At 37.2% G+C, this 27,960-nt stretch overlaps 1 protein-coding gene across 2 annotated transcripts in view; it reads right to left on the bottom strand.

The window, feature by feature from the left end:
* GRM1 (glutamate metabotropic receptor 1) overlaps window positions 1-27,960 on the bottom strand; it is a gene marked incomplete at both ends in the record, with an annotated part of 365,662 nt that overhangs the window by 106,703 nt on the left and 230,999 nt on the right. For both annotated transcript variants that reach the window (XM_081250954.1, XM_081250955.1), the window contains one exon: window positions 15,249-15,484. In XM_081250954.1, coding sequence (XP_081107080.1) covers window positions 15,249-15,484 — 236 coding nt within the window. The remainder of the gene's footprint in view (window positions 1-15,248; window positions 15,485-27,960) is intronic.

The following is a 27,960-nucleotide window of genomic DNA, read 5'->3' as shown; positions in this document are numbered from 1 at the left end:
CTGCTGTGTATCTCTAAGACTTTGCCTTTTCCAAAATGATTATTTTTACAATTCTTTCATTTCTCCCCCATTATGTACTGGGTGCAGAAGGACAGCTAACTTGTCTCTCTCACACATGGGACCATGAAAGAAGAGCCATGTTTGGCCTGTTGTAGCGAATTTTATATGATCCTAAACTTTGAGCCTGATCATTGGATGGGTCACTTGCGTTGTCTCTGTTGGAGAGTAGATGAATGTATTTTGCAGGAAGAAATTAGATTTATCTAAATAATTTACCTAAATAATTTCAACCAGAAAGACAGAGTATGGTAGATCTATTGTTGTTCACAAAATATCAACATTTGTTGCCTTTTCCAAGGAAAGTATGATACTTCTCCACTCACTGATATCAGGTCAGGCTGATGTAACTTTCTTTGGTCAATGAAATATTATTAAAAGTAACGAATGTCAATTCCAGGTAGAAACTTTAAGAACCAGCACATGATTTTCCATACCCTCTTTTTCCTCTGTAGTAATGGGCAATGTTCCAGACAGAATCTTCACCATCAGCTTGGTTTTGCAGTAAAGATAACCTGGAGAAAAGGCATAGAAAACCTGCAGAGGAAATAGGACCTGAGCCAGAACTAAATCTGTACCTTGAAGGTACTGGAATTTGGGTTCATTAGTTACTGCCCAGTCTATCCTAACTGACTCATATTCCTGTTTCCATATCTCCATAATGAATAGACCAAGGAGGAAATAAAAAGAAGTTACTTTTCTACATTCTACTCCTAGGACTTGACTCAAAAGAAATGAAATCATATGTCCAAACAAAGACTTGTAAATGTATGTTCATAGCAACTTGATTTGTAATATCAAAAACTATAAACAACTCAATTGCCCATCACCAGGTGAATGAATAAAACAAATTGTGATATATCCATATAGTGGAACATTACTCAACAATTAAAAGGAATGAACCGTTGATACATGCAGTACAATGATGAATCTCAAAATAATTGTGCTGAGTGAAAGAAGGCAGACAAAAAAGAGTTCACAATGTACAATTCCATTAAAGTGCAGAAATTACAAATTAACTCTAGTGACATAAAACCAATAAGTGGTTGCCTGCTGATGGGAGTGGGTATGAGTATAATATATACAAATATTAAACCATTACATGCATAGTTATATACCTGAAGCTAACATAATGTTATGTAAATTATAAATAAGTAAGTAAATAAATAAACAAATAGAAATTGATATAAACAGACACTATTGGCTACCACATTTGACAGTGCAGGTCGAATGTATTAATAAGAAGTAGGCAGGATACAAAATTAATATACAGAAATCTGTTGCATTTCTATACACCAACCTCAAAGTATCAGTAAGATAAATTAAGGAAACAATCCCACTTACCATTGCAGCAAAAAGAATAAAATACCTAGGAATAAATCTACCTAAGGAGGCAAAAGACCTATACTTGGAAAACTCTAAGATACTGAGGAAAGAAATTGAAGACAACACAAACAGATGGAAAGATATACTGTGTTCTTTAACAGTGTTGTCAAAATGGCCTTACTACCCAAGGCAATCTACAGATTCAATGTAATTCCTAGCAAAATACCAATGGCATTTTTCACAGAACTAGAACAAATAGTTTTTCAATTTATATGGAAACACAAAAGACCTGGAGTAGCTGAAACAATCTTGAGGAAGAAGAACAGAGCTGGAGGAATCATGCTCCCTGACTTCAGACAATACTACAAAGCTACAATAATCAAAAAAGTATGTTATTAGCACAGAAAACAGACCCATTGACCAATGGAACAAGATAGAGAGCCCAGAAATAAACCCACACACTTATGGTCAATTAATCTATGACAAAGGAAGCATGAATAATATACAAAGAAAAAAACACAGTCTCTTCAGTAAGTGGTGTTGCGAAAACTGGACAACATACCTGAATATGTTTCCTAGTGGTAAATTCTGTGCAGTGTAAAAGAATGAAATTAGAACATCTTCTAATACCATATACAAAAATAAACTCAAAATGGATTGAAGATCTAAATGTAAGACCAGATACCATAAAACTCCTAAAGGAAAACATAGGCAGACCACTCTTTGACATAAATCACAGCAATACTTTTTGGATCTGTCTCATAAGCAAAGAAAATAAAAGCAAAAATAAACAAAAAGACCTAATTAAACTTAAAAGTTTTTGCACAACAAAGGAAACCATTGACAAAATGAAAATACAACCTACTGAATGGGATAAAATATTTGCAAATGATATGACCAATAAATGATTAATATCCAACATACATAAACAGTTCATACAACTCTACATCAAAAAACAAACAACCCAATTAAAAAATGGGCAGAACCAAATAGACATTTTCCAAAGGAAATGCAGAAGGCCAACGGGCACATGAAAAGATGCTCAGCATAGCTAATCATCAGGGAAATGAAAATTAAAACCACCGTAAGACATCACCTCACTCCTGTCAGAATAGCTATCATCAAAAAGAACACAAATTGGGCCTCCCTGGTGGCGCAGTGGTTGAGAGTCCGCCTGCCGATGCAGGGGATACGGGTTCGTGCCCCGGTCTGGGAGGATCCCATATGCCGCGGAGCGGCTGGGCCCGTGAGCCATGGCCGCTGGGCCTGCGCATCCGGAGCCTGTGCTCCGCAACGGGAGAGGCCACAACAGTGAGAGGCCCGCATACCACACACCAAAAATAAAAATAAAAAAATAAAAATAAAAAAATAAAAAAAAAAAAGAACACAAATAACAAATACTGGTGAGGATGTGGAGAAAAGGGAATCCTTGTATACTGATGGTGGGAATGTAAGTTGGTGTAGTCACTGTGGAAAAGAGTATGGAGGCTCCTCACAAAACTAAGAATAAAACTACCATATGGCCCAGCAATTCCACTCCTGGGTATATACTTATAAAAACAAAAACAAAAACACTTATTTGAAAAGACACATGCACCCCAATGTTCATGGCAGCATTATTTACAATTGCCAAGATATGGAAGCAACCTAAGTGTTAATCAGCAGATGTATGTATAAAGAAGCTGTGGTATATCTATATCTATATCTACACACACACACACACACACACACACACACACACACACTGTGGAATACTACAAAGCTATAAAAAAGAACAAAATTTTGTCATTTGCAGCAATATAGATGGACTTGGAGGACATTATGCTAAGTGAAATAAGTCAGACAAAGAAAGACAAATACTGTATGATATCACTTATATGTGGAATCTAAAAGAAAAAAAAACAACAACTAGTGAGTACAACAAAAAAGAAACAGACTCACAGATATAGGAAAGAAAGTAGTAGTTACCAGTGGAGTGGGGGAGGGGCAATGTAGGGGTGGGGAGTGGGAGGCACAAACTATTAGGTGTAAGATAGGCTGAAAGATGTATTGTACAACATGGGGAATATAGCCAATATTTTGTAATAACTGTAAATGGAAAGTAACTTTAAAAATTGTATAAAATTTTTAAAAATTAAATTAAAAAATACAAAAAAAAAGAAATAGGCAGACCCATCAACCAAAATTTAAAACAGAAAAGAAATAGGCAGACCAAGACTATGCTTATAGTACAATATTATTTTCAGGACTTCATCTATGTCTAATGAGATTGGTCTGAGAAATTATGTCTGGATGTGAAACAGGTCAGTTTATTTTCATTCTTCCAACCAAAAGATATAAACACACCTGCTATGGACTAAATGTTTGTGTCTCCTCAAAATTATTATGTTTAAACCCTGATTTCCAATGTGATGGTATTTGGTGATAGGGATTTGGGGAGATAATTAGGTCTTGAGTATGGAGCCCTCATGATGTGACTAGTGCCCTTGTGAGGAAGACCTTGCTTCCTCTCTCCATTCTGTGATGAAACAAAGAAAAGGGCCCTCACCAGAACCTGATCATCCTGGCACCCCTTATCTCAGAGTTTCTAGCCTCCAGAACTATGAGAAGTAAATGTTCATTGTTTAAGCCACCAAGTTTAGGGTAATTTGTTATAACTCAAAAGGACTAAGAACATCTAAGGCCTTTGAAACTTATTTCCATAAAGCAACTTCTACCAGCACAGTCCAAGAACCTATGACAGTTTTGTTTTAAGGGTGTTTCTTTGGCTCAGCTGTAACTGTGACCCATTCATCAGCACTTTCTGTATGCACAACAGAATTCCTAAGAATAGTTTTACTGCCTTGGATCAGGGGGCTTTGAAATCTTCATTGCAGGATCTATAAAAATGTTTGGCTTTGTTCCATGAGATATAGGGTGCAATATTGTACTATTCTTCTTGCAGCGAGGAAAGACTGAGAATTCTACCAGCATTGAGTTGAGGAATTATGTTCCTCAGTTTATTTAAACCAACTATTGCTCCATGTGAGGGTCATGGGATATAGGGTTATGGAGACCCATTATCAGTCATCTATTGCCACAATAATGCTGCATAACAAACTACCCCAAGCCTCAGTGGCTTAAAACAACAGCATTTATTTAGTTCATGAATCTGGGGGAGTCAACTGGGGTGTTCAGCTGCTCTGGGTTGCACATGACTCATCTCAGCTGGGCTTGTTTATATATCAACAGTAAGCTAGTGGATTGGCTGGGAATTGGCTTACTCAGAATGACCTCAGTAGAGAAGTTATCCTATTTCTGCTCCATGTTATTTCTCACCTTTTGGAAGGCTAACTCAGGCTTGTACATATAGCTGAGGGAGGACTCCAAGAAAGAGAACGGGAGTACATCAAGCCTCTTGAGACCTAGACTTGGAACTAATAAGCTGTAAGGTCAATCCAGATTCACGAGGTCATGGTTAAAGGCTGATGATATTCTTCAGGAGTGAATACTGGTATTTGGGCTTATAAAGGCAAAGAGAAGTTATTACCCTGGGACTTAATGGGCTGAAGTAAACTGGAACGTATTTCAGTTCATAGATGATCTTAATCTGGATCAAACTATAATGGACCAATTTCATACAACCTTACATAATAAGTTAATACAAAATAGAATGTTCATAATATTTAAAACCTGATGAGGCAAAAATATTGTAAAAATTAGTACCAATCTAAAAATTGTAAATGGCAGTCTCCAAACTACTGGGGCAATAATACACATGCCCAGAAGGTCTTGAAATTTTGTCAAGTCAGACTGGCTGTCATTATCTTACTAGTGCTCATCTACTGGTAAGCATTAGAGATGCCATCAAAATTCTTTCATTATGTCTTGGATTATAAGCAATTACAAGGATATACTAGCTTTAAAAAGCACTGTGACAATCTGTTCCCCACTGGTACAAAGAATAAGGGGAGAAAGTAAAATTATGGCTGTAAATACACTAGATTATGAAAAAGGATGGTGAGGATATAATGAACCTGGTAATTCATACAGTTAATCGCTGCCAGCCACAGCAAATCTTAATATTGCCATATTCAAGAAAATGGTAATATTTGTTTTCAAGGAAGCACAAAACAGTCATGTTTGTAGAACAATAATTACATATTTAGTAACCTACAGTGGGGGAACAATTCCAAAATAGTAACAACAAAAATCATGAAAACTCTCTGTACCATACTTAGTGTTTTTTTGTTTTGTTTTCTGTTTTTCTTCTAGTCATTTGTGTGTGTGTGTGTGTTCATTTTTTTTAACATTGTTATTGGAGTATAATTGCTTTACAATGGTGTGTTAGTTTCTGCTGTATAACAAAATGAATCAGTTATACATATACATATATTCCCATATCTCTTCCCTCTTGCATCTCCCACCCTTCCACCCTCCCTATCCCACCCATCTATGTGGTCACAAAGCACCGATCTGATCTCCCTGTGCTATGCTGTTGCGTCCCACTAGTTATCTATTTTACGTTTGGTACTGTATATATGTCCATGCCACTCTCTCACTTCGTCCCAGCTTACCCTTCCCCATCCCCATATCCTCAAGTCTATTCTCTATGTCTGTGTTTTTATTTCTGTACTGCCCCTAGGTTCTTCAAAACCAATTTTTTCTTTCTTTTTCTTTAGATTCCATATATATGTGTTAGCATATGGTATTTGTTTTTCTCCTTCTGGCTTACTTCACTCTGTATGACAGTCTCTAGGTCCATCCATTCACTACAAATAATTCAATTTCATTTCTTTTTATTCCATTGTATATATGTGCCACATCTTCTTTATCCATGCATCTGTTGATGGACACTTAAGGTTGCTTCCATGTCCTGGCTATTGTAAATAGAGCTGCAATGAACATTGTGGTACATAACTCTTTTTGAATTATGGTTTTCTCAGGGTATATGCCCAGTAGTGGGATTGCTGGGATGTATGGCAGTTCTATTTTTAGTTTTTTGAGGAACCTCCATACAGTTCTCCATAGTGGCTGTATCAATTTACATTCCCACCAACAGGGCAAGAGAGTTCCCTTTTCTCCATACCCTCTCCAATATTTATTGTTTGTAGATTTCTGATGATGGCCATTCTAACCAGTGTGAAGTACACCTCACTGTAGTATTGATTTGCAATTCTCTAATGATTAGTGATGTTGAGCATCCTTTCATGTGTTTGTTGGCAATCTGTATAATTTCTATGGAGAAATATTGATTTAGGTCTTAAGCCCAGTTTTGGATTGGATTGTTTGTTTTTTTGATACTGAGCTGCTTGTAAATTTTTGAGGTTAATTCTTTATCAATAGCTTCGTTCGCTAATATTTTCTCCCATTCTGAGGGTTATCTTTTCGTTTTGTTTATGGTTTTCTTTGCTGTGCAAAAGATTTTAAGTTTCATTAGGTCCAATTTGTTTATTTTTGTTTTTATTTCCATTACTGTAAGTGGTGGATCAAAAAAGATCTTGCTCTGATTTATGTCAAAGTGTGTTCTTCCTATGTTTTCCTCTAAGAGATCTGTAGTGTCCAGTCTTGCATTTAGGTCTCTAATCCATTTTGAGTTTATTTTTGGCTATGGTGTTAGGGAGTGTTCTAATTTCATTCTTTTACATGTAGCTGTCCAGTTTTCCCAGCACCACTTATTGAAGAGACTGTCTTTTCTCCATTGTATATCCTTGCCTCATTTGTCATTTTAGTTGACCATAGGTGCATGGGTTTATCTCTGGGCTTTCTATCCTGTTCCATTGATCTATATTTCTGTTTTTGTGCCAGTACCATACTGTCTTAATTACTGTAGCTTTGTAGTATAGTCCGAAGTCAGGGTGTCTGATTCCTCCAGCTCCATCTTTCTTTCTTAAGATTGCTTTGGCTATTCAGGGTCGTTTGTGTTTCCATACAAACTGTAAAATTTCTTGTTCTAGTTCTGTGAAAAATGCCATTGGTAATTTAATAGGGATTGCATTCAACCTGTAGATTGCTTTGGGTAGTAGGGTCATTTTCACAGTATTGATTCTTCCAATCCAAGAACATGGTATATCTCTCCATCCATTTGTATCATCTTTAATTGCTTTCATCAGTGTCTTATAGTTTTCTGCATAAAGTTCTTTTGTCTCCCTAGGTAGGTTTACTCCTAGGTATTTTATTCTTTATGTTTCAGTGGTAAATGGGAGTGCTTTCTTAATTTCTCTTTCAGATTTTTCATCATTAGTGTATAGGAATGCAAGAGATTTCTGTGCATTAATTTTGTATCCTGCAACTTTACCAAATACATTGATTAGCTCTAGTAGTTTCCTGGTGACATCTTTAGGATTCTCTATGTATAGTATCATGTCATGTGCAAACAATGACAGTTTTACTTCTTCTTTTCCAATTTTTATTCCTTTTATTTCTTTTTCTTCTCTGTTTGTTGCGGCTAGGACTTCCAAAGCTATGTTGAATAATAGTGGTGAGAGTGGAAAACCTTGTCTTGTTCCTGATCTTAGAGGAAATGCTTTCAGTTTTTCACCATTGAGAATGATGTTTGCTCTGGGTTTGTCATATATGGCCTTCATTATGTTGAAGTACGCTCCCTCCATCTCCACTTTCTGGAGACTTTTTATCAGAAATTGGTGTTGAATTTCGACAAAAGCTTTTTCTGCATCTATTGAGATGATCATATGGTTAGTATTCTTCGATTTGTTAATATGGTGTATCACATTGATTGGTCTGCATATATTGAAGAATCCTTGCATCCCTGGGATAAATCCCACTTGATCATGGTGTATGATCCTTTTTATGTGTTTTTGTATTCTGTTGGCTAGTATTTTGCTGAGGATTTTTGCATCTATATTCATCAGTGATATTGGCCTATAATTTTCTTTTTTTGTAGTATCTTTGTCTGGTTTTTGTATCAGGGTGATGGTGGCCTCATAGAATGAGTGTGGGAGTGTTCCTTCCTCTGCAGTTTTTTGGAAGAGTTTGAGAAGGATGGGTGTTAGCTCTTTGCTAAATATTTGATAGAATTCACCTGTGAAGCCATCTGGTCCTGGACTTTTTTTGTTGGAAGAGTTTTAATCACAGTTTCAATTTCATTACTTGTGATTGGTGTGTTCACATTTTCTACTTCTTCCTGGTTCAGTCTTGGAAGGTTATACCTTTCTAAGAATTTGTTCATTTCTTCCAGGTTGTCCATTTTATTGGCATAGCATTGATTGTAGTAGTCTCTTAGGATGCTTTGTATTTCTGCGGTGTCTGTTGTAACTTCTCCATTTTCATTTCTAATTTTATTGATTTGAGTCCTCTCCCTCTTTTTCTTGATGGGTCTGGCTAATGGTTTATCAATTTTGTTTGTCTTCTCAAAGAACCAGCTTTTAATTTTATTGATCTTTGCTATTGTTTTCTTTGTTTCTATTTCATTTATTTCTGCTCTGATCTTTATGATTTCTTTCATTCTGCTAACTTTGGGTTTTGTTTGTTGTTCTTCCTCTAGTTCTTTTAGGTGTAAGGTTAGATTGTTTGTTTGAGTTTTTCTTGTTTCTTGAGGTAGGCTTGTATAGCTACAAACTTCCCTCTTAGAATTGGTTTTGCTGCATCCCATAGGTTTTGGATTGTCGTGTTTTCATTGTCATTTGTCTCTAGGTATTTTTTGATTTCCTCTTTTATTTCTTCAGTGATCTCTTGGTTATTTAGTAATGTATAGTTTAGCCTCCATGTGTTTGTGATTTTTACGTTCTTTTCCTTGTAATTGATTTCTAATCTCATAGTGTTGTGGTCAGAAAACATGATTGATATGATTTCATTTTTCTTAAATATACTGAGGCTCAATTTGTGACCCAAGATGTGATCTATCCTGGAGAATGTTCCATGTGTATTTGAGTAGAAAGTGTAATCTGCTGTTTTTGGATGGAATGTTCTATAAATGTCAATTAAATCTATCTGGTCTATTGTGTCATTTAAAGCTTCTGTTTCCTTATTAATTTTCTTTTTGGATGATATGTCCATTGGTGTAAGTGAGGTGTTAAAGTCCCCCACTATTATTGTGTTACTGTCAATTTCCTCTTTTATAGGTGTTAGCAGTTGCCTTATGTATTGAGGTGCTCCTCTCTTGGGTGCATATATCTTTATAATTGATATATCTTCTTCTTGGATTGATATCTTGAAAATTACATAGTGTCCTTCCTTGTCTCTTGTAACATTCTTTATTTTAAAGCCTATTTTATCTGATATGAGTATTGTTACTCTAGCTTTTTTTTTTTTTTTCCAACTGCATGGAATATCTTTTTCCATCCCTTAACTTTCAGTCTGTATGTGTCCCTAGGTCTGATGTGGGTCTCTTGTACACAGCAAATATATGGGTCTTGTTTTTGTATCCATTCAGCGAGCCTGTGTCTTTTGGTTGGAGCGTTAATCCATTCACATTTAAGGTAATTATTGATATGTATGTTCCTATTACCATTTTCTTAATTGTTTTGGGTTTGTTTTTGTGGGTCCTTTTCTTCTCTTGTGTTTCTGACTTAAAGAAGTTCCTTTTGCATTTTTTGTAGAGCTGGTTTGGTGGTACTGAATTCTCTTTTGCTTGTCTGTAAAGCTTTTGATTTCTCCATTGAATCTGAATGAGCTCCTTGACAGGTTGAGTAATCTTGGTTGTAGGTTCTTCCCTTTCATCACTTTAAATATGTCATGCCACTCCCTTGTGGCTTTTAGAGTTTCTGCTGAGAAACCAGCTGTTAACCTTATGGGAGTTCCCTTGTATATTATTTGTCATTTTTCCCTTGCTGCTTTCAATAATTTTTCTTTGTCTTTAAATTTTGCCAATTTGATTACTATGTGTCTCAGTGAGTTTCTCCTTGGGTTTATCCTGTATGGGACTGTTTGTGCTTCCTGGACTTGGGTGGCTATTTCCTTTCCCATGTTAGGGAAGTTTTCAATTACAATCTCATCCAATATTTTCTCGGGTAATTTCTCTCTCTCTTTTCCTTCTGGGACCCCTATAATGCGAATGATTTTGCATTTAATCTTGTCCCAGAGGTCTCTTAGGCTGTTTTCATTTCTTTTCATTTTTTTTTCTTTATTCTGTTCTCTGGCAGTGAATTCCACCATTCTGCCTTCCAGGTCACTTATCCATTCCTCTGCCTCAGTTATTCTGCTATTGATTCCTTCTAGTGTATTTTTCATTTCAGTTATTGTATTACTCATATCTGTTTGTTTGTTCTTTAATTCTTCTAGGTCTTTGTTAAACATTTCTTGCATCTTCTTGGTCTTTCCCTCCATTCTTTTTCCGAGGTCCTGGGTTATCTTCACTATCATTATTCTGAATTCTTTTTCTGGAAGTTTGCCTATCTCCACTTCGTTTAGTAGTTTTTCTGGGGTTTTATCTTGTTCCTTCATCTGGCACATAGCCCTCTGCCTTTTCATCTTGTCTATCTTTCTGTGAATGTGGTGTTTGTTCCACAGGCTGCAGGATTATACTTCTTGCTTCTGCTGTCTGCCCTCTGGTGGATGAGGCTAAGTGGCTTGTGCAAGTTTCCTAATGGGAGGGACTGGTGGTGGGTAGAGCTGGCTGTTGCTCTGGTGGGCAGAGCTCAGTAAAACTTTAATCCGATTGTCTGCTGATGGGTGGGGCTGGGTTCCCTTCTTGTTGGTTTTTTCGCCTGAGGCAACCCAACACTGGAGCTTACCTGGGCTCTTTTGTGGGGCTAATATTGGACTCTGAGAGGGCTCACACCAAGGAGTACTTCCAAGAACTTCTGCTGCCAGTGTCCTTGTCCTCACAGTGAGACACAGCCACCCCCACCCCGCTCTGCAGGAGACCCTCCAACACTAGCAGGTAGGTCTGGTTCAGTCTCCTATGGGGTCACTGCTCCTTCCCCTGGGTCCTGATGTGCACACTACTTGGTGTGTGCCCTCCAAGAGTGGAGTCTCAGTTTTCCCCAGTCCTGTCGAAGTTCTGCAATCAAATCCCACTAGCCTTCACAGTCTGATTCTCTAGGAATTCCTCCTCTTGTTGCTGGCCCCCCACGTTGGGAAGCCTGATGTGGGGCTCAGAACCTTCACTCCAATGGGTGGACTTCTGTGGTATAAGTGTTCTCCAGTTTGTGAGTCACACACCCAGCAGTTATGGGATTTGATCTCATTGTGATTGCACCCCTCTTATCATCTCATTTTGGCTTCTCCTTTGTCTTTTGTTGTGGGGTATCTTTTTGGTGAGTTCCAGTGTCTTTCTGTTGATAACCACTCAGCAGTTAATTGTGATTCTGGTCTTCTCACAAGAAGGAGTGAGAGCACGTCCTTCTACTCCGCCATCTTGAACCAATCAATCTCACAATGATTAATTTTTTAGAAGTTAGTCTTTGATGTTTTAGTTAGTGCTTTTCCAACACCTCTCCAGTCCCTTGATATACTCAACTAATTAAGCAGTGATGTAGACTTTGCATGAAGTACTTTTTAATTAGCCACAGTGGCTCCAAAATTATTCAGCCTGAGCACAGGACCCTTAATATTCAAACTGACAATCCAGAGCAGGTAAACTCTTTATTTAAATAGTGACATCTGAAATTAAGCTCAATAAAGGTTTCTATGGAAACTAACTGCAATATCAAAACTTTGCAAAACACCAAAATGACCCAATTAGAAGAGGTAAAAATAAATGTCAGAAAGTGTAGCTATGAATAGTATGGAAAGGTTACTTCTATTTCTTTATATTAATTTTCATAAGTGTTTCTGCATATTCATTAGAAGACTACAGAATTCATTTGATATTCAAGAATATCAAGTAGATAAGAATGATACATGAAGTGAAATTTTATGTTGATCTGCAATAAAATTGAAGCCAATTCCCTACACAGATTAAGACTGAAGAGTAATTTTACATGAATGTATGCACACAGACATAAAATTCTCGGATTTTTGCAGCAGAAAAGATGAATAACTTTTATGAATTAGTTCCAAGTAGAGAAGTTAAATAAGCCTTCTGTCTTCCTTAGAACTAAGAACAAAGGGAAATATTTGCTGAACTTGACTCCAGAGTGAAATGCAAATAAAAACATGTTTATCAAATTTTATAATCAAATAAGAAGCTTTTAAAAATAGCTTTGAGAGTCAAGCATAATATAAGAACAATTCATGAGTGTGCCAATCTTTTTTTCCTGCTATGAATGTTAACCAAGTTTAGATTTTAACTTTGACATTTGCATATGCTCTGACAAATGAAAACCCAAAAGTATTATTGTACATGGCTGCAGAATTCTAACTTTTGTTTTGAAAGCTCAGGTCTCAAGATATTTTCATGGAAATCCTTAAATAAAGACATCCAAACATGTTTTAAAAGTAATATTCTGAACTCTACTAATGAAACACAGTATCAAAGTGACATATATAGTTGTATAATTAACAGGCATCTCAAACTTAACTCATCTGAAATTTAGCTCCTGATTTTTCTCTAACCTGGTTTTCCTGGAGTCTTCCTCATCTGAGTCAATGGCAACAACATCTTTTCAGTTGCTCAGACCAGAGTCATTTTTCACAATTCTATCAGCAAATCCCCTCAGCTCTCATTCAAAATATCCTCAGAATTCAATCGCCTCTCTCCATCTTGCTTGCCAAAACCATGGCCCAATCCACCACACTCTCACCTACATTATTACAGCAACCTCCTAACTGCTCTGCTTCTTTCTTCTGACTTTCCCCCTTTTGTGAAAACTTAAAAACTGCAGCAAGAGTAATTCTGTTCAGAAAAAGTAAGGCTGATCCTGTCTCTACTGTATTCGAACTTCCCAGTGGCTTTCCATCTCACTCAGAACAAAGTCAAAGTTTTCACAAGGGACAGTTAAGTCCTGCAGGACCTGTTCCCCTGTGTGCCTCTCTGACTTATCACCTGTTATTCAACGTACTCACTGGCTTCAGGCAGCCTGATCTCCTTACTGTTCTCCCACTAAGCCGGGCATGCAGGTGCATCTTTTTATTTGCTATTCCTCTGCTTGGAATGCCCTTCCCAGGTGTTTGCATGGCTCACTCTCACATCTTTAATCAAATGTCTCCTTCTCAGTGAGGCTTTCTCTGTCCATTCTCTTTTAACATGCTCTTATGATCACTTAAATGAGAATATATTTTGCTTAATTTATTTTTGTTCTATTTATTTCCCTGCACTGAAATGTAAGGTTATTGAAACAGTTGTTTTCCTCTTTTGTTTTCTGCTGTATTTCCATCTCCTAGAATAAAGCCTTGCATATACTAGGTGCTCAATACATTTTGTTGAACGTTGAATCAGTGAAATATATTTCATTTAGAAAAATCATAGTCCTAACTTTTCCTTAAATAAAGTAAAACTCATTGACAACAACATAAATTAACTGATCAATACATTAGTAAGAAATGACTGAGGTTCCAGAGATCAGTGGTGTACAGGTTCTATGAGGGTTACAAGAACTCCCTATCTTCAAAGACCTTACAGTTTAAGAAAACAACATTCATTAGAAAACAATAAAAGACGATCTATTACTAAATTCTAAGTCCAAAGTAGTCAAGCACTGTGGTATTTAGGAGGTGAGTGTTCTAATTCCATTGCTGCCATTAACTAAATGAACCTAAGGAAATGTTGCCCCTTTATCCTCAAAGTCTTCATTTTGCAAATAAGGGGAATGCACTAGGTGGCTTATTGGTCCAATAGAATTCTTAACTTCTATTGGTCTATTATTTGAGAGAAGAGAGAAGTCAGTAGAGATATGTGACAGAGGTGGTTAGCTGTTCAACAACTCTTTTCCTCTTCTCCTAGCTCTTAGCCTCCCAAGAAGCCATACCAAAGAAGTTCTAAAAACCTTGATTGATTGAAAATAGGTTCACACCAAGCAGTTTCCCAGTGAATTCTGCTGAATTTTATCAAGTTAGACACAAATCACTGCATTTAAATATTTTGGTATTTTAAATAATTTTCTAATATCAAAATGTGAATGTTATTAAAAGTAGAAATAGTTTTTGTCATTATTCTTACCCTGTCTTATAAAAACTCATTGTCTTCAGTTGTTATTTATCTATATCATGCGTATTATCTGTTTTGATTTGCCCAAAGAGACCACAAGTTTCTCTAGGTCAAGAGTCATGAATTATACACCTTTCTGTCCTTTTTTGTGGGGGGGAGGGGATTGTATTCAGTGGTTTGTATGTGCTATGTGAATGAATGGGTTCTAGACATTTCTAAATAAAATCTTCTCAGTCTAGTTATAGGAAATATGTGTCACATCACTGTGCTACAATACAAATTTGGTCATGGATAGAGTATTTAATGCTCTGGTAGTTCCTGGTGGCAGGGAGAAGGGAGACATCCTGTGGAGTTCATCAAGCCCTGAAAGACCTTTAACAATATGCCACCCTTCTTTGGCATGCCTCTAGTGAGTAGTGCATGGGACGTATCTGTCCCTTCTTGTCACTTGTGCCCATATACACCCACATTGGTGGTGGGCCCCTAGGTGACATCTTATCTTCTGCTGACTTTTATATCAAAGCAAGTCCTAAAGAAGAAAAAAGGATCAAACCAGTGCTGCTTACTTATATCTGTGGTTAGCATCTCCTAAGCATGTCCGCAGTTCAATCTCTTCCCTCTGGCCTGAATACTAAATACCTGAATTCTCAGTTTCCTTTTCCTTTATTTATCTTTTCTTATAACTTGTCCCACCAGAGACCAAAGCAGTCTCCATGTTTCCAGAATATAGAAACATGAATCCTTGGAGCAATACATACTCCCTCCTCATTTTAGCTATTTTATAAATTAATTTGGCAATTTAGTTCTTGTATCTCCAGCCTTGGCACTTTCTATACTTACTGAACAAACTGGAAGAGATGACCAAAATCTGAGTTGTGATGCTGTAAACACGAGTTACCTGTGCAGATTCTTTTAAAGTTGGGATTTTCCAGAATGTGTCCTGGTAGGCGGCACTGGAATCGATGTTGCCAGAACTCAGGGAACCAGGGATTCCGCGTATTAGTGTCCAGCCTCAGTTTCAGGAAATAATCATCAAAGGACCTGACCTCTGGAGACTGCAGCTTTATCGTGATTCCCCCGTTGGCTTCCACCTCATAACCTTCAATGACTTCATCTCTGTCTGCCCAGCCATCACTAAAAAATGCAGGGATTGGGGTGGGGAGAAAGAAAGACAAAAGTCTCACAAATAGAGCTATGAGTTTTGCATGAATGAAGCAATTCAGCAAGATTTAAAGTCTATTTTAAGCCAACATTGCTATCCATCAATGACATTTTTTTATTTTTGTGGAGAATAGAAAATTATATAATCAAAAGCTCTTGTTTGTTTTTCACACTAGTGAAAGTGATGATGAAATGATGACAGTAACAATTACAAGAACTAACGTTTATTGAGCATTTACTAGTCACCAGATTCTGCACTACTCATTTTAACTGAGTCAGATGTTTGGCAAATAGCTGAGTCCTGGTGGATCCTGGATACAGATCCAGGCAGTCTGGCTCCCAAGCCCATTGCTCTTTACAACTAGACCACAAAGTCCATCGGTTGTTCTCCAAACCTGAAGAAAATAAAACCCAGGTACTCAGGACCTTCTCAATAAGAGCTAGGCAAGGTATCATGGTTGCAGTCAAGACCATTATACGAACTGCATTATATAGCATATAAAATTGATTTAGCTTAGAAACATGACAATCACAGATTTTGTTCCTGGACATTGTTCAAATTTGCATCTCTTAGAAATGACCAGATGCTTTTTTTTTTCCTAATGTTATTTCAAAATAACAGCATTAAAAGAAAACAATCTGACTCCCCAAAATAAAAATAATCCTCCTGCTCACTAAATGGCAGTTCACTGACATTTCATTTGTAGGTTCAAATTTTTTAAGTTTGCTCATTTTCTAGAACATTCACATCCGCCACGAATGATATATCTCCAGTTTAATTCAAGTGTGTGTATGAGCTAGGCCCAACCTCGTGTGAGTGGCTATGATTCCTTCCCAAGAGGGGGTCAAAGAAAAATTGCACCAGACAGAGTTAAAGAGGCAAAGAAGACTTTATTCAAGACTATTTCAATAGGCCAAAGATACTGAACTAAATTCTGCTGAAACAAAAGGTGGAAGTGTTAGGATAAGCTAGTGAGGAAGTGCTGGATGACACTGACTGGAGCTTGGGCAATGTGATTAAACCATCTGTGTTTGATAATTGCCATTTATCTAAATTAGGCTCCCACCTTCCCACAGAAACTGGGTGATAGGGGTCTGCTATCACTCTTAACGATCATATTTTAAAGGGATGGCTCCCAGGCGCCTGAGAAAACAATTTCTCTGTTGTAAAACTAGCAAGAGGCTGGGAAAAATTTTACATTTCAAAGGGGCAGAGAAAGAATTGACACTGGAATGCCTTTAAAAGTAAAAAGCTGTGACAAAGTGAGAGAATGGCATGGTCATATATACACTACCAAACGTAAAATAGATAGCTAGTGGGAAGCAGCCGCATAGCACAGGGAGATCAGCTCGGTGTTTTGTGACCACCTAGAGGGGTGGGATAGGGAGGGTGGGAGGGAGGGAGATGCAAGAGGGAAGAGATATGGGAACATATGTATATATATAACTGATTCACTTTGTTATAAAGCAGAAACTAACACACCATTGTAAAGCAATTATAATCCAATAAAGACGTTAAAAAAAAGTAAATGCTCTAAGAAAAGGGAATTCTTGGGGCCCAAAGAAAGGAAGAAATTTGCCTAAATTCTAGTCAAGCTTTGGAGAACATTAAGAGTGCCTTGGTCAAGGAGTGGATATATTCCTCTACCCACAGAGTAGGTAGAGATAGCCCTGCATGTAGCCCTGCAGTTTCTGGAACACAACTTTTCAGTCTCTGCCAGAGAAAGTGTTTTATCACTTGCTTCTCACAGAGCAGAGAGCTGGGCCAAACACATATGACAGACCATAGCTCCTTCCTCTCCTTGTTACCTGAGACCAATTTAGATAAATGTGTCCTCCACTTAGCTGAGCTAATTGGTATAATTTCATTCCAGAATCATCCCAGTGAACCACATAGGAGCTACATTTTCAACAGATCAAATACAGAAGGTAAGTTGACTTAATATGATCCAGAACTAAAGGAATTTTGAGGTAAATTGTAGTCTAACCAGCCAGACCAGAGAATATCTGTATGCTTCTTCTAAATCTGCTAGAATATAAATTTTAATAGTTTGCATGGATATTTCTTTTCTCTCTTTCCTCCCTTCTTTCCTCCCTCCCTCCCTTCTTTCCTTCCTTCCTTCTGCATTTACCTAGCACCTACTATGTACCAGATGCTCTGCTATGCTCAGGATTCAGTTCAGAATGAGAAATATTATTCTCTTCCCCCTAGTGTTACAGACTTGTGGGAAAACAGACATTAAACAAGAATTTCAAACACTGTGGAGGTAAAGAAGGAGAAGTGACCGAAACTATGGGAAGGAGGAGCTTGAGTCTAACTTAGTCTTGTGTGTATGTACGTGAATGTGGGTGAAGAAAGGTGTGATTGGGAACGGTTTTCCTAAGAAAGTGATGTCTGAGCTGAGACTCAAAGGATGAGTAGTCATTAGTCAGGTCCAGACAGGAGGAGAGGTTGGTAAAGAAAATTCCTGATAGATTATCTAACATATAGGAAAGAGCAAGGCTCATTCAAAGAATTTAGAGTGTCTGTTCATGGGAGCACAGAGAGGAGTTAGCAGGAGATGGGGATGTGGGCAAAATTCCACCCTAGGAACTCTTAGCCTAAGGACTACAGGAGATCCTCAAAGTGTTGTAAGGCTATTACTTAATGAGGTCATTCAGGTCTGCCCTCTGGTGGTAAATGACCTGAGTATTTTGGGGGACAAGTCCTCTACTCATCATCACTGAACATCATGGCCAATCAAACTGATTAAAAGGAAAAAAAAGCCCACTCATTTATCTTTCTATATCCTCAGTCTGGTTAGAAAGGTTTGAACTAGTTTGTTTGGATTTATTCACATTTATATCACAACTACATCTATAGCAGTTTGAAGATGAGAGCTATAGTTCATGTCATGTTGAAAAGGAGGGTAAAAATAAAACCAGTTAGGCTTTCAAGAAATTCTGCCTGGATACAAAATTAATGTACAGAAATCTCTGGCATTCCTGTACACTAATGATGAAAAATCTGAAAATGAAATCAAGAAAACACTCCCATTTACCATTGCAACAAAAGAATAAAATATCTAGGAATAAACCTACCTAAGGAGACAAAAGACCTGTATGCAGAAAATTATAAGACACTGATGAAAGAAATTAAAGATGATACAAATAGATGGAGAGATATACCATGCTCCTGGATTGGAAGAATCAATATTGTGAAAATGACTCTACTACCCAAAGCAATCTACAGATTCAATGCAATCCCTATCAAACTACCACTGGCATTTTTCACAGAACTAGAACAAAAAATTTCAAAATTTGTTTGGAAAAACAAAAGACCCCAAATAGCCAAAGCAATCTTGAGAACGAAAAACGGAGCTGGAGGAATCAGGCTCCCTGACTTCAGACTATACTACAAAGCTATAGTAATTAAGGCAGTGTGGTACTGGCATAAAAACAGAAAGATAGATCAGTGGATCAGGATAGAAAGCCCAGAGATAAACCCACGCACATATGGCCAACTTATCTGTGATAAAGGAGGCAGGAATGTACAGTGGAGAAAGGACAGCCTCTTCAATAAGTGGTGCTGGGAAAACTGGACAGGGACATGTAAAAGTTTGAGATTAGATCATTCCCTAGCACCATACACAAAAATAAGCTCAAAATGGATTAAAGACTTAAATGTAAGGCCAGAAACTATCAAACTCTTAGAGGAAAACATAGGTAGAACACTCTATGACATAAATCACAGCAAGATCCTTTTGGACCCACCTCCGAGAGAAATGGAAATAAAAACAAAGATAAACAAATGGGACCTAATGAAACTTCAAAGCTTTTGCACAGCAAAGGAAACCATAAACAAGACCAAAAGACAACCCTCAGAATGGGAGAAAATATTTGCAAATGAAGCAACTGACAAAGGATTAATCTCCAAAATTTATAAACAGCTCATGCAGCTCAATAGCAAAAAAACAAACAACCCAATCCAAAAATGGGCAGAAGACTTAAATAGGCATTTCTCCAAAGAAGATATACAGACTGCCAACAAACACATGAAAGAATGCTCAACATCATTAATCATTAGAGAAATGCAAATCAAAAGTACAATGAGATATCATCTCACACCAGTCAGAATGGCCATCATCAAGAAATCTAGAAACAATAAATGCTGGAGAGGGTGTGGAGAAAAGGGAACACTCTTGCACTGCTGGTGGGAATGTGAATTGGTACAGCCACTATGGAGAACTGTATGGAGGTTCCTTAAAAAACTACAAATAGAACTACCATATGACCCAGCAATCCCACTACTAGGCATATACCCTGAGAAAACCATAATTCAAAAAGAGACATGTACCAAAATGTTCATTGCAGCTCTATTCACAATAGCCCAGAGCTGGAAACAACCTAAGTGTCCATCATCGGATGAATGGATAAAGAAGATGTGGCACATATATACAATGGAATATTACTCAACCATGAAAAGAAACAAAACTGAGCTATTTGTAATGAGGTGGATAGACCTAGAGTCTGTCATACAGAGTGAAGTAAGTCAGAAAGAGAAAGACAAATACCGTATGCTAACACATATATACGGAATTTAAAAAAAATGTCATGAAGAACCTAGGGGTAAAACAGGAATAAAGACACAGACCTACTTGAGAATAGACTTGAGGATATGGGGAGGGGGAAGGGTAAGCTGTGACAAAGCGAAAGAGAGGCATGGACATATATACACTACAAAACGTGAGGTAGATAGATAGTGGGAAGCAGCCGCAGAGCACAGGGAAATCAGCTCGGCGCTTTGTGACCGCCTGGAGGGGTGGGATGGGGAGGGTGGGAGGGAGGGAGATGCATGAGGGAAGGGATGTGGGAACAGATGTATATGTATGACTGATTCACTTTGTTATAAAGCAGAAACTAATAAAAAAAAAGAAAAAAAGAAATTCTGCCTATGAGTGTATATTTAAAATCAAGATGACATAACTTGAAGGAAATAATTACTTTTTGATGTTGTTAGGCTTGGAGTGTGTTTCTCCCCAAGGTTTAATATTATATGAGACTTTTATGTGCGCATATAGTCTGAACAAGAAACCCACAATTTTTAAAAGTGTATGAAATGTCTTCGCTAATGTTTGTTTGCATTTTTAGAAAAATCATTATGTTTATAAAAGCAAGTATCATGTGTCAGTGCTGGAAGCAGCGAAATTGTGACCTCCTGCCCTTTTGCAACTAACACAGAGGAGCGCATCATAGGAGTAAACCCTTGTCTATGAATATAGACAACTTGAAGTCATATGGTTTAGTGGGGTGAAGCCCTAAATCCCCTTTGCCATTGCTCAAAGCCCTCCCACCCTCACCATAGATGACTCCCTTCTAGAAATTAGAGTTGGCGTTAGATCCAAGAGGTTATAAAATCAGAGAGAACCGAGATGTGATAGAGAAAATATTCAACTAGGATTAGTCGGATTAGTCGGTGAATATATCTTGAAGTGTTAATTGCTAAAGTTTTGTATGAGATCTTAAATCTATCACAGGCGAGGTATAAGGGAATGATAAATCAAAAGTCACAGAAAAACAATCATAAGGCAACTCCTGGTTTGTACATATTTTAATCATTTCTTCTATGTACCACTTGTCAAATGTATATATTTGAGGATTTTGAAAGATTTTCACTCTTTAGTTATAGTATTGGGATTTTTACAAGGATATTGTTTTGGTGAATTCTCTGTGAAGCACACGTGGGAACGGAGAGCCAGCAGCTCTCCTGATACCTGGTATAGGTCTTTTCTTTCCCTGTTGATGGTGGTAGTGTGGTGGTGGTAGTGGCGGTAGTGGTGTAGACTGTGCTCCAGCAGAGATGACCTGCAGGCATCTGCTCACCCCAAGTGTCTGGAGTGAATCCTGCTGTGCTGGGTGCTGATCAACCTTAGGCAGGGCTGGACTCTTGTGAGGCACATTCACAGACTCTAGCAGCTTCTGCTGCTCCATCTGTCTCCCAATTTTGAGTTCATTTTCTATCTGGGGTCTGGATATGAAACTGCATAATGTGAATAAATGGGGTGAACATTTAACAGGAAACTATGTCTTAAGTATTCCTCATAACTATACAAGACTCCTTATTTCCTAACCCCCTCAACATTTTTATACAACAATTCTTTCACAAGATTGTTCTTCACTTCCCACAAAAGCATTGTTCTAGTCTTATGAAATTTCACAATCCAAACTTACAATAATAAGATTTCTTCCACTCAATAAATTCTGATATTAACAACAAGGGAATATTATTTCTAATTTTACCTATTACAACTTGACAGGAGCTTCAGGAGTGTTATTTTGCATTATATCAGTTAAAATAATTTAATAAGCTAATTGATAGTAAAAAAAAAGAAAAGCAATAGTATTCATTTAAAAAATTGTACAAAAACATTTTAGAAAATCCTATTTACATTCAGTTAAAATAGTTACAGTCTAGAGAGTAAAGCAATTTGATTTGTGTAATGAATTCAAGTGATTGTGTATACCTGATAATAAAACTATAATTCTTTTTTTTTTTTTTTTTTTTCTTTTTTTTTGCGGTATGCGGGCCTCTCACTGTTGTGGCCTCTCCCGCTGCGGAGCACAGGCTCCGGATGCGCAGGCCCAGCGGCCATGGCTCACGGGCCCAGCCGCTCCGCGGCATATGGGATCCTCCCAGACCGGGGCACGAACCCGTATCCCCTGCATCGGCAGGCGGACTCTCAACCACTGCGCCACCAGGGAGGCCCAAAACTATAATTCTTTAAAAATAATCCAAAGTTTACCATATAACCAGGGACAGAAGAAAATCATAATAAAAACAATATTTACAAAAACTTATGTAAACAAGCACAACATTACATAAATTAAAATGCTAACTATATTTACAAAGGTTGAAGAAATGTAGGATAATGTAATTTAAGTCAAGTGATGCAAATTATGAGAAATATTTTGGAGGTTATGGCAGCTTTTTCAATAATAATTGAGACTAGCTTTATTCACTCAACGCTCATTCACTAAGAGTCTTGTATGAGTTAAGTAATTGCTTACTGCTTTGATACATTGCTCAAAAGTAAAGGCAAGGCCCTTGCCATCAAGGCAATTACAGGGGTGGGATAGTCTGGCTGCTGAATACGCAATAGCCACAGAGCTGCAATCCCTGAAATAAAAGGAAGACAGGCTACAGAAGCATAGAGAAGGGGCAAAGGAGTCATGCCAAGGGAGATTTTGCCCAAGGGGAAATAATATCTGGGATGAAACTTAAATGAGGAGTTGAAGTTGCACAGGTAAAGAGGGAGATGGGAGAGAGACCAGCTAAAGAGGGAACAAAGCTTTGAAACAACAGCAAAGCTTTCAGTTTACTTAGAGTGTGCAAGGTAAGGAAAGTTAGGACAAGCAGGGGTGAGATCTGGAAGAACCTTAACATCCTCGTTAAGGGTTTTGGATTTCATTTTTATGGTGGTAAGAAACTACTCAGATTTTCAGCAGGAATATGACACAATTAGATTTGTTTTAGAAGGGTTTTTCTAGAAAGTATCTAGAGTGTAAGTACTTGTGAAGATTCTTTGGTTCTAGAATTCTGAGGCAGAAACTGTAGAAACAAACACATAGACATGTGCACACACACATGCACACACACAGGCTAATAACATTGTATTATGAAGGCACAGTGGCAGTGTTGTTGAATCAGGAATTGGGGTAGTGGTCACAATTAGTTTATATTTAATTTTAAAATTAGTTACTGCCAATTCACCATGAATGTAGAACTAACACAAAATGTAGGTCTCTTTATTTAATTATCTAGGACAGGCATTTAGAGGTCACTCAGTCTACTGAAAAACACAAGAGAGGATGAGGGGATGGAGTCACGTTTTATTGTCCTATACATCTGGAATTATTATAGAATTCAAACAGAAGCCTTACTTCTAAAGCTACTCTGTTTCAGTGGAAAACAGAGGCTGGGGAGAGAATGGGAAGGTATCAAAAGACAAAAGAGGAAGAATGAAGGGAATTAATTATCAAGGAGCTGAAGCTCCTTGTAAAGATCAAGGTCAGATCAGGTTTCCTTACTCTCCATCTGCTCCTGACCCCTAAACCCTAACCCACCTCTGGCATCCTGAGCCTGGAATCATCTGCCACCCGGAGACTTGTAATTATCCTCCTCTCCTAGCAGAAATGTAGGGCAACTACTGATAAACATTGCATACAGCCATGCAAATGTGGAGGCCCCTCCTAAACCTTCTACAGACCATTTCTCATGTATCAGTTACAATTTCAAGCCAGTGTGAAAGAAGGGTGGGCCAATGCGGAATTACTTGTGGACAAGTAGGTCTTTTGAGTTCCTTCAAATTCTACTGCCAAGGTAGCACCCCATTTTGTCTCTCATTCAATTACCCCGAAGAGACAATATGAAATAGGAATTGGTTAGTTAAACTTTCTAAGCCTCTGTTTCTCCACCTATAAAATGGGAATGGAAATGGTATCAACTTCTTAAGAGTTGTGTGAGAATTAAACTAGATAATCCATATAAAACACTTATCACAACATGTAGGGCATGATGAAGTCTTACTAGACATAACAGTTCTTTACCATCAATCTTCTCATGATCCAACCAATGTACTGAGCTGTATCGACATGTAGGAGAGACTCCTCTACAAAAGTGCTGCCCACAGTGTGGTCCAAAGTTTGGTGCCAGTTCATGAACTATTTTTTTTACCAGTTGATGAGGAGAGACTGAGAGGAGGCATTTAGAAAAACCTACAGCAGTTAGACATTGTTGCAAGATCTAAGAACATGACTGGTGGACTCATGTCTTTGAATAAACAGGGTTTAACCACTTTGTTTTCCAATTCTTATGGTGAATTGCCCATGCCTCAAGCCTATCCACAGTCATATGCAGTAGAACTCAGTTACATTGTGTGACCTTTTACGGTTACTTTGCCAAATATAACCCCAAATTATATAGATATCTGAGAATATATAAGCACTTATTTTTATCAATTTGTTTTTACAATCACATTAAATTTTAATCGACTGTTTTATAATTTATCATATAACATTACTTTCTATAGCAAAGAAATAAAATTTTCATTATTTACTTTAACTCCAATTATATGTGGCTGTCCAAGCTTCACCAGACTTTTTTTTTTTACAAGAAAAGATACAATTTGCTGAATGTGGCAATAGTATTTGAATGTGGACAGTGGAAATGATTCCACAGAAGTAGGGCAAAAAGAGTTCCAATGACATTTACTTGAAAATATGTTGGTTTATATATTGAATTTATCCCTAATTGATGGTGAAGTGCTGAAACCATAGTGTATTATCTGTGGGACTGTTTTATCTAATGAATTCGTGAAATCATCAAAATGTATTAGTCATTTGTAGTAGCCCTGCCACCCTTTTCCACAGTTTTGTTTTCCTCTGCTTCAGTTACCCACAGTCAACCATGGTCTGAAAACACTACGTGAAAACTTCCAGAAATAAATAATTTATAAGTTTTAAATTGCATGCTATTCTGATTAGCATGATGAAATTGCTTGAGGTCCTGCTCCATCCAGCCCAAGGCGTGAGTCAACCTTTTTCTAGGATATCCCACCTGTTAGTCACTTAGTAGCCATATCGTCTCAGTTATCAGATTGACTGTTGAGGTATTACTTGTGTTCAAGTATCATTTTACTTGTCAATGGCTTCAAAGTGCAAGAGTGGTGATGTTGGTAATTGCGATATGTCAAAGAGAAGGAGTGAGATGTTTCCTTTAAGTGAAAAGTTCTCAACTTAATAAGGAAAGAAAAAAATTGTATGCTGAAGTTGATAAGATCTACAGTAAGAACAAATCTTCTTTCCATGAAATTGTGAAGAAGGAAAAAGAAATTTGTGATAGTTTTGCTATTACACCTCAAACTGCAAAAGTTACAACCACAGTATGTGAAAAGTGCTTAGTTAAGATGTAAAAAGCAATACATTTGTACAATAAGATATTTTGAAAGAAAGTCAACATATTCACCTAACATTTATTACAGTATACTGTTAGTTTTTGCTGTTAATCTCTTACTGTGCTTAATTTATAAATTAAACTTTATCATAGATATGTATGTATAGACAAAAACATAGTATATATAGGAGTCAGTATTATTCACAGTTTCAGGCATCCACTGAGGGTCTTGGAATGTATCCTCCATGGATAAAGAGGGACTACTGTATACACAAAACATAAAGGATTAAAATTTAAAACCAAAAGAATCATTTGAAAAAAAAACATTGAATTAAAAGCCAATAAAAGCATATGTTCAATATTCTACATATAAACATTAGTGTTTCATGGGTTTTACATGAAGTGGCATTTGCGATTGCTAAGAATTAAATATATATACAGTTGACAAGACATTAGTGAATGACTACGTTAGAGGCATTTACTTAGAAATGTTCAGTGATTTTGGTAAAACGGTAACTCAAGTACTACTTTCTGATGCCATCATAGCTGGATGATTTCCAAAATTGCCTGATGATATGGAAAACCAACTCACTGAATAAATAAAGCTGGCAAAGCATTCTTTCACTGTAAGTTGATGAATGTGTAGATATTCCTTTTTGTGGCAGTTTTTTTAGTATATGTGCAGTTTGAAAATGATAAAGATTTGAAGAAAGAAATCTCTGCTCTGATTTAAATTCTCTTTTAGTGGGACTTCCCTGGTGGCACAGTGGTTAAGAATCTGCCTGCCAATGCAGGGGACACAGATTCCTGCCCTGGTCCACGAAGATCCCACATGCCGTGGAGCAGCTAAGCCCATGCGCCACAACTACTGAGCCCATGTGCCACAACTACTGAAGCCCGTGCGCCTAGAGTCCATGCTCTGCAACAAGAGAAGACGACGCAGTGAGAAGCCCGCTCACTGCAACGAAGAGTAACCCCCCCATGCGCAGCAACGAAGACTCAACACAGCCAAAAATAAAATAAATTAATTTAAAAAAAAATTCTTTTTTAGCTTTATGGCTGAGAAACACAAGTAGCTCTAAATTTTATAAAATTATGAAGAATTGTTTTGTCAAGAAATGTGGTTGACAGTTTATGTTTTATATAAAGGAATGTTCTGATGCTGCAACTGCCAGCATCAGGAAAACATTCTGAAGTAGTTACTTAAGTTAAGGAGCTTGTGAGAGAATGTAAATCAATGCAATGCTTCCCTCACTGAGAAAGTCTTGATTAAAAAAAGTCAGCTGAAGTAAACAACGCTGGTGACACAGCACAAATTTTGAGTTATGTAAGACCAAAAGTTGGCTCATTAGAACTGACTGTTAGCACTTTTTCTGAATGCTGTATTCAGTAAATTCATGTTGGTAGATTGAAATTATCCATGATGGTGATACATACTTCAAGCAAACCAGTAAATGCTACAAATTAGGGATTCTTTTTTCTTGTTTTCTTTTCCCACACAACCACTTATGATAATATGGAAACTGACCATATACAGCTATTTTTGGTATTAAAGAAAGAAGCTGTGTCAAGAGTGTCTGAACTGCAAAATAAACTCTTAAGTATTTCATCAGGATAAGAAATAAGGTTGGTTCCAATATTTAAACATACTAATATGAAAGCCTGACTTGCTCTATTGACTGATATCTTGGATATATTTAGTAATCTTTATATTTCTATGAAAAGAAATAATTCGATTATTTTTCCAAATGGGAGCTAAGATCAAAGAGCAAAATTAAAAGTTAGAAATTTTGAAGAACAAGTTTTTTTTGGAGATTGCTATATCACAGTTTTAATTTTAAAATAATTGTCAATAAGTAGGAAATGGTCTTGATATTATCATCTGCAAAGTGTTATCAGCAAACACTATGAATTTGATTGCTTTAGTCTCCTTGGACTACCTAACAAATACCATAGACTAGTGGCTTAAACAATGGAAATTCATTTTCTTACAGTTCTGGAGAATAGAAGTCCAAGATCAAGGTTCCAACTGACTCAGTTTCACTGAGAGCTCTCTTCCTGGCTTGCCAACTATGTCCTAACATGGCCTTTCCTTGGTGCATACAGAGACACAATGAAAGAGAACAAGCTCTCTGGTGTTTATTCTAACAAGTGCACTAATCCGATTGGATCCGGGCTCCACCTGTATGACCTTATTTAACCTTAATTAAATCCCTAAAGGTCCCATCTCCAAATTCAGTCACATCAGAGGTTAGGGCTTCAACAGATTAATCTGGGGGCACTCAATTCAGTTCATAGTAGATGGAATACCACTAAAGTTATTATTTGCTGAAAAATCCTCATATAAAAAATTAATGAATCCAGAATTCACATATTTCATCAAAAGATAATTTAAATTGAACTAAAAAGTTATGGGATAAATTATTGGAGCTGGCTACTGTTAAAGGATTGAAGATGACTTTTTAAACTACAGCCTCACTTGCTTTACTTGGTTCAAAAATTTTAAATAAATACCCCA

Source organism: Mesoplodon bidens (genome assembly GCF_964165515.1).
Source record: "Mesoplodon bidens genome assembly, chromosome: 12".
Taxonomy (NCBI): Eukaryota; Metazoa; Chordata; class Mammalia; order Artiodactyla; family Ziphiidae; genus Mesoplodon; species Mesoplodon bidens.
This window is presented reverse-complemented; position numbering and strand designations above follow the sequence as displayed.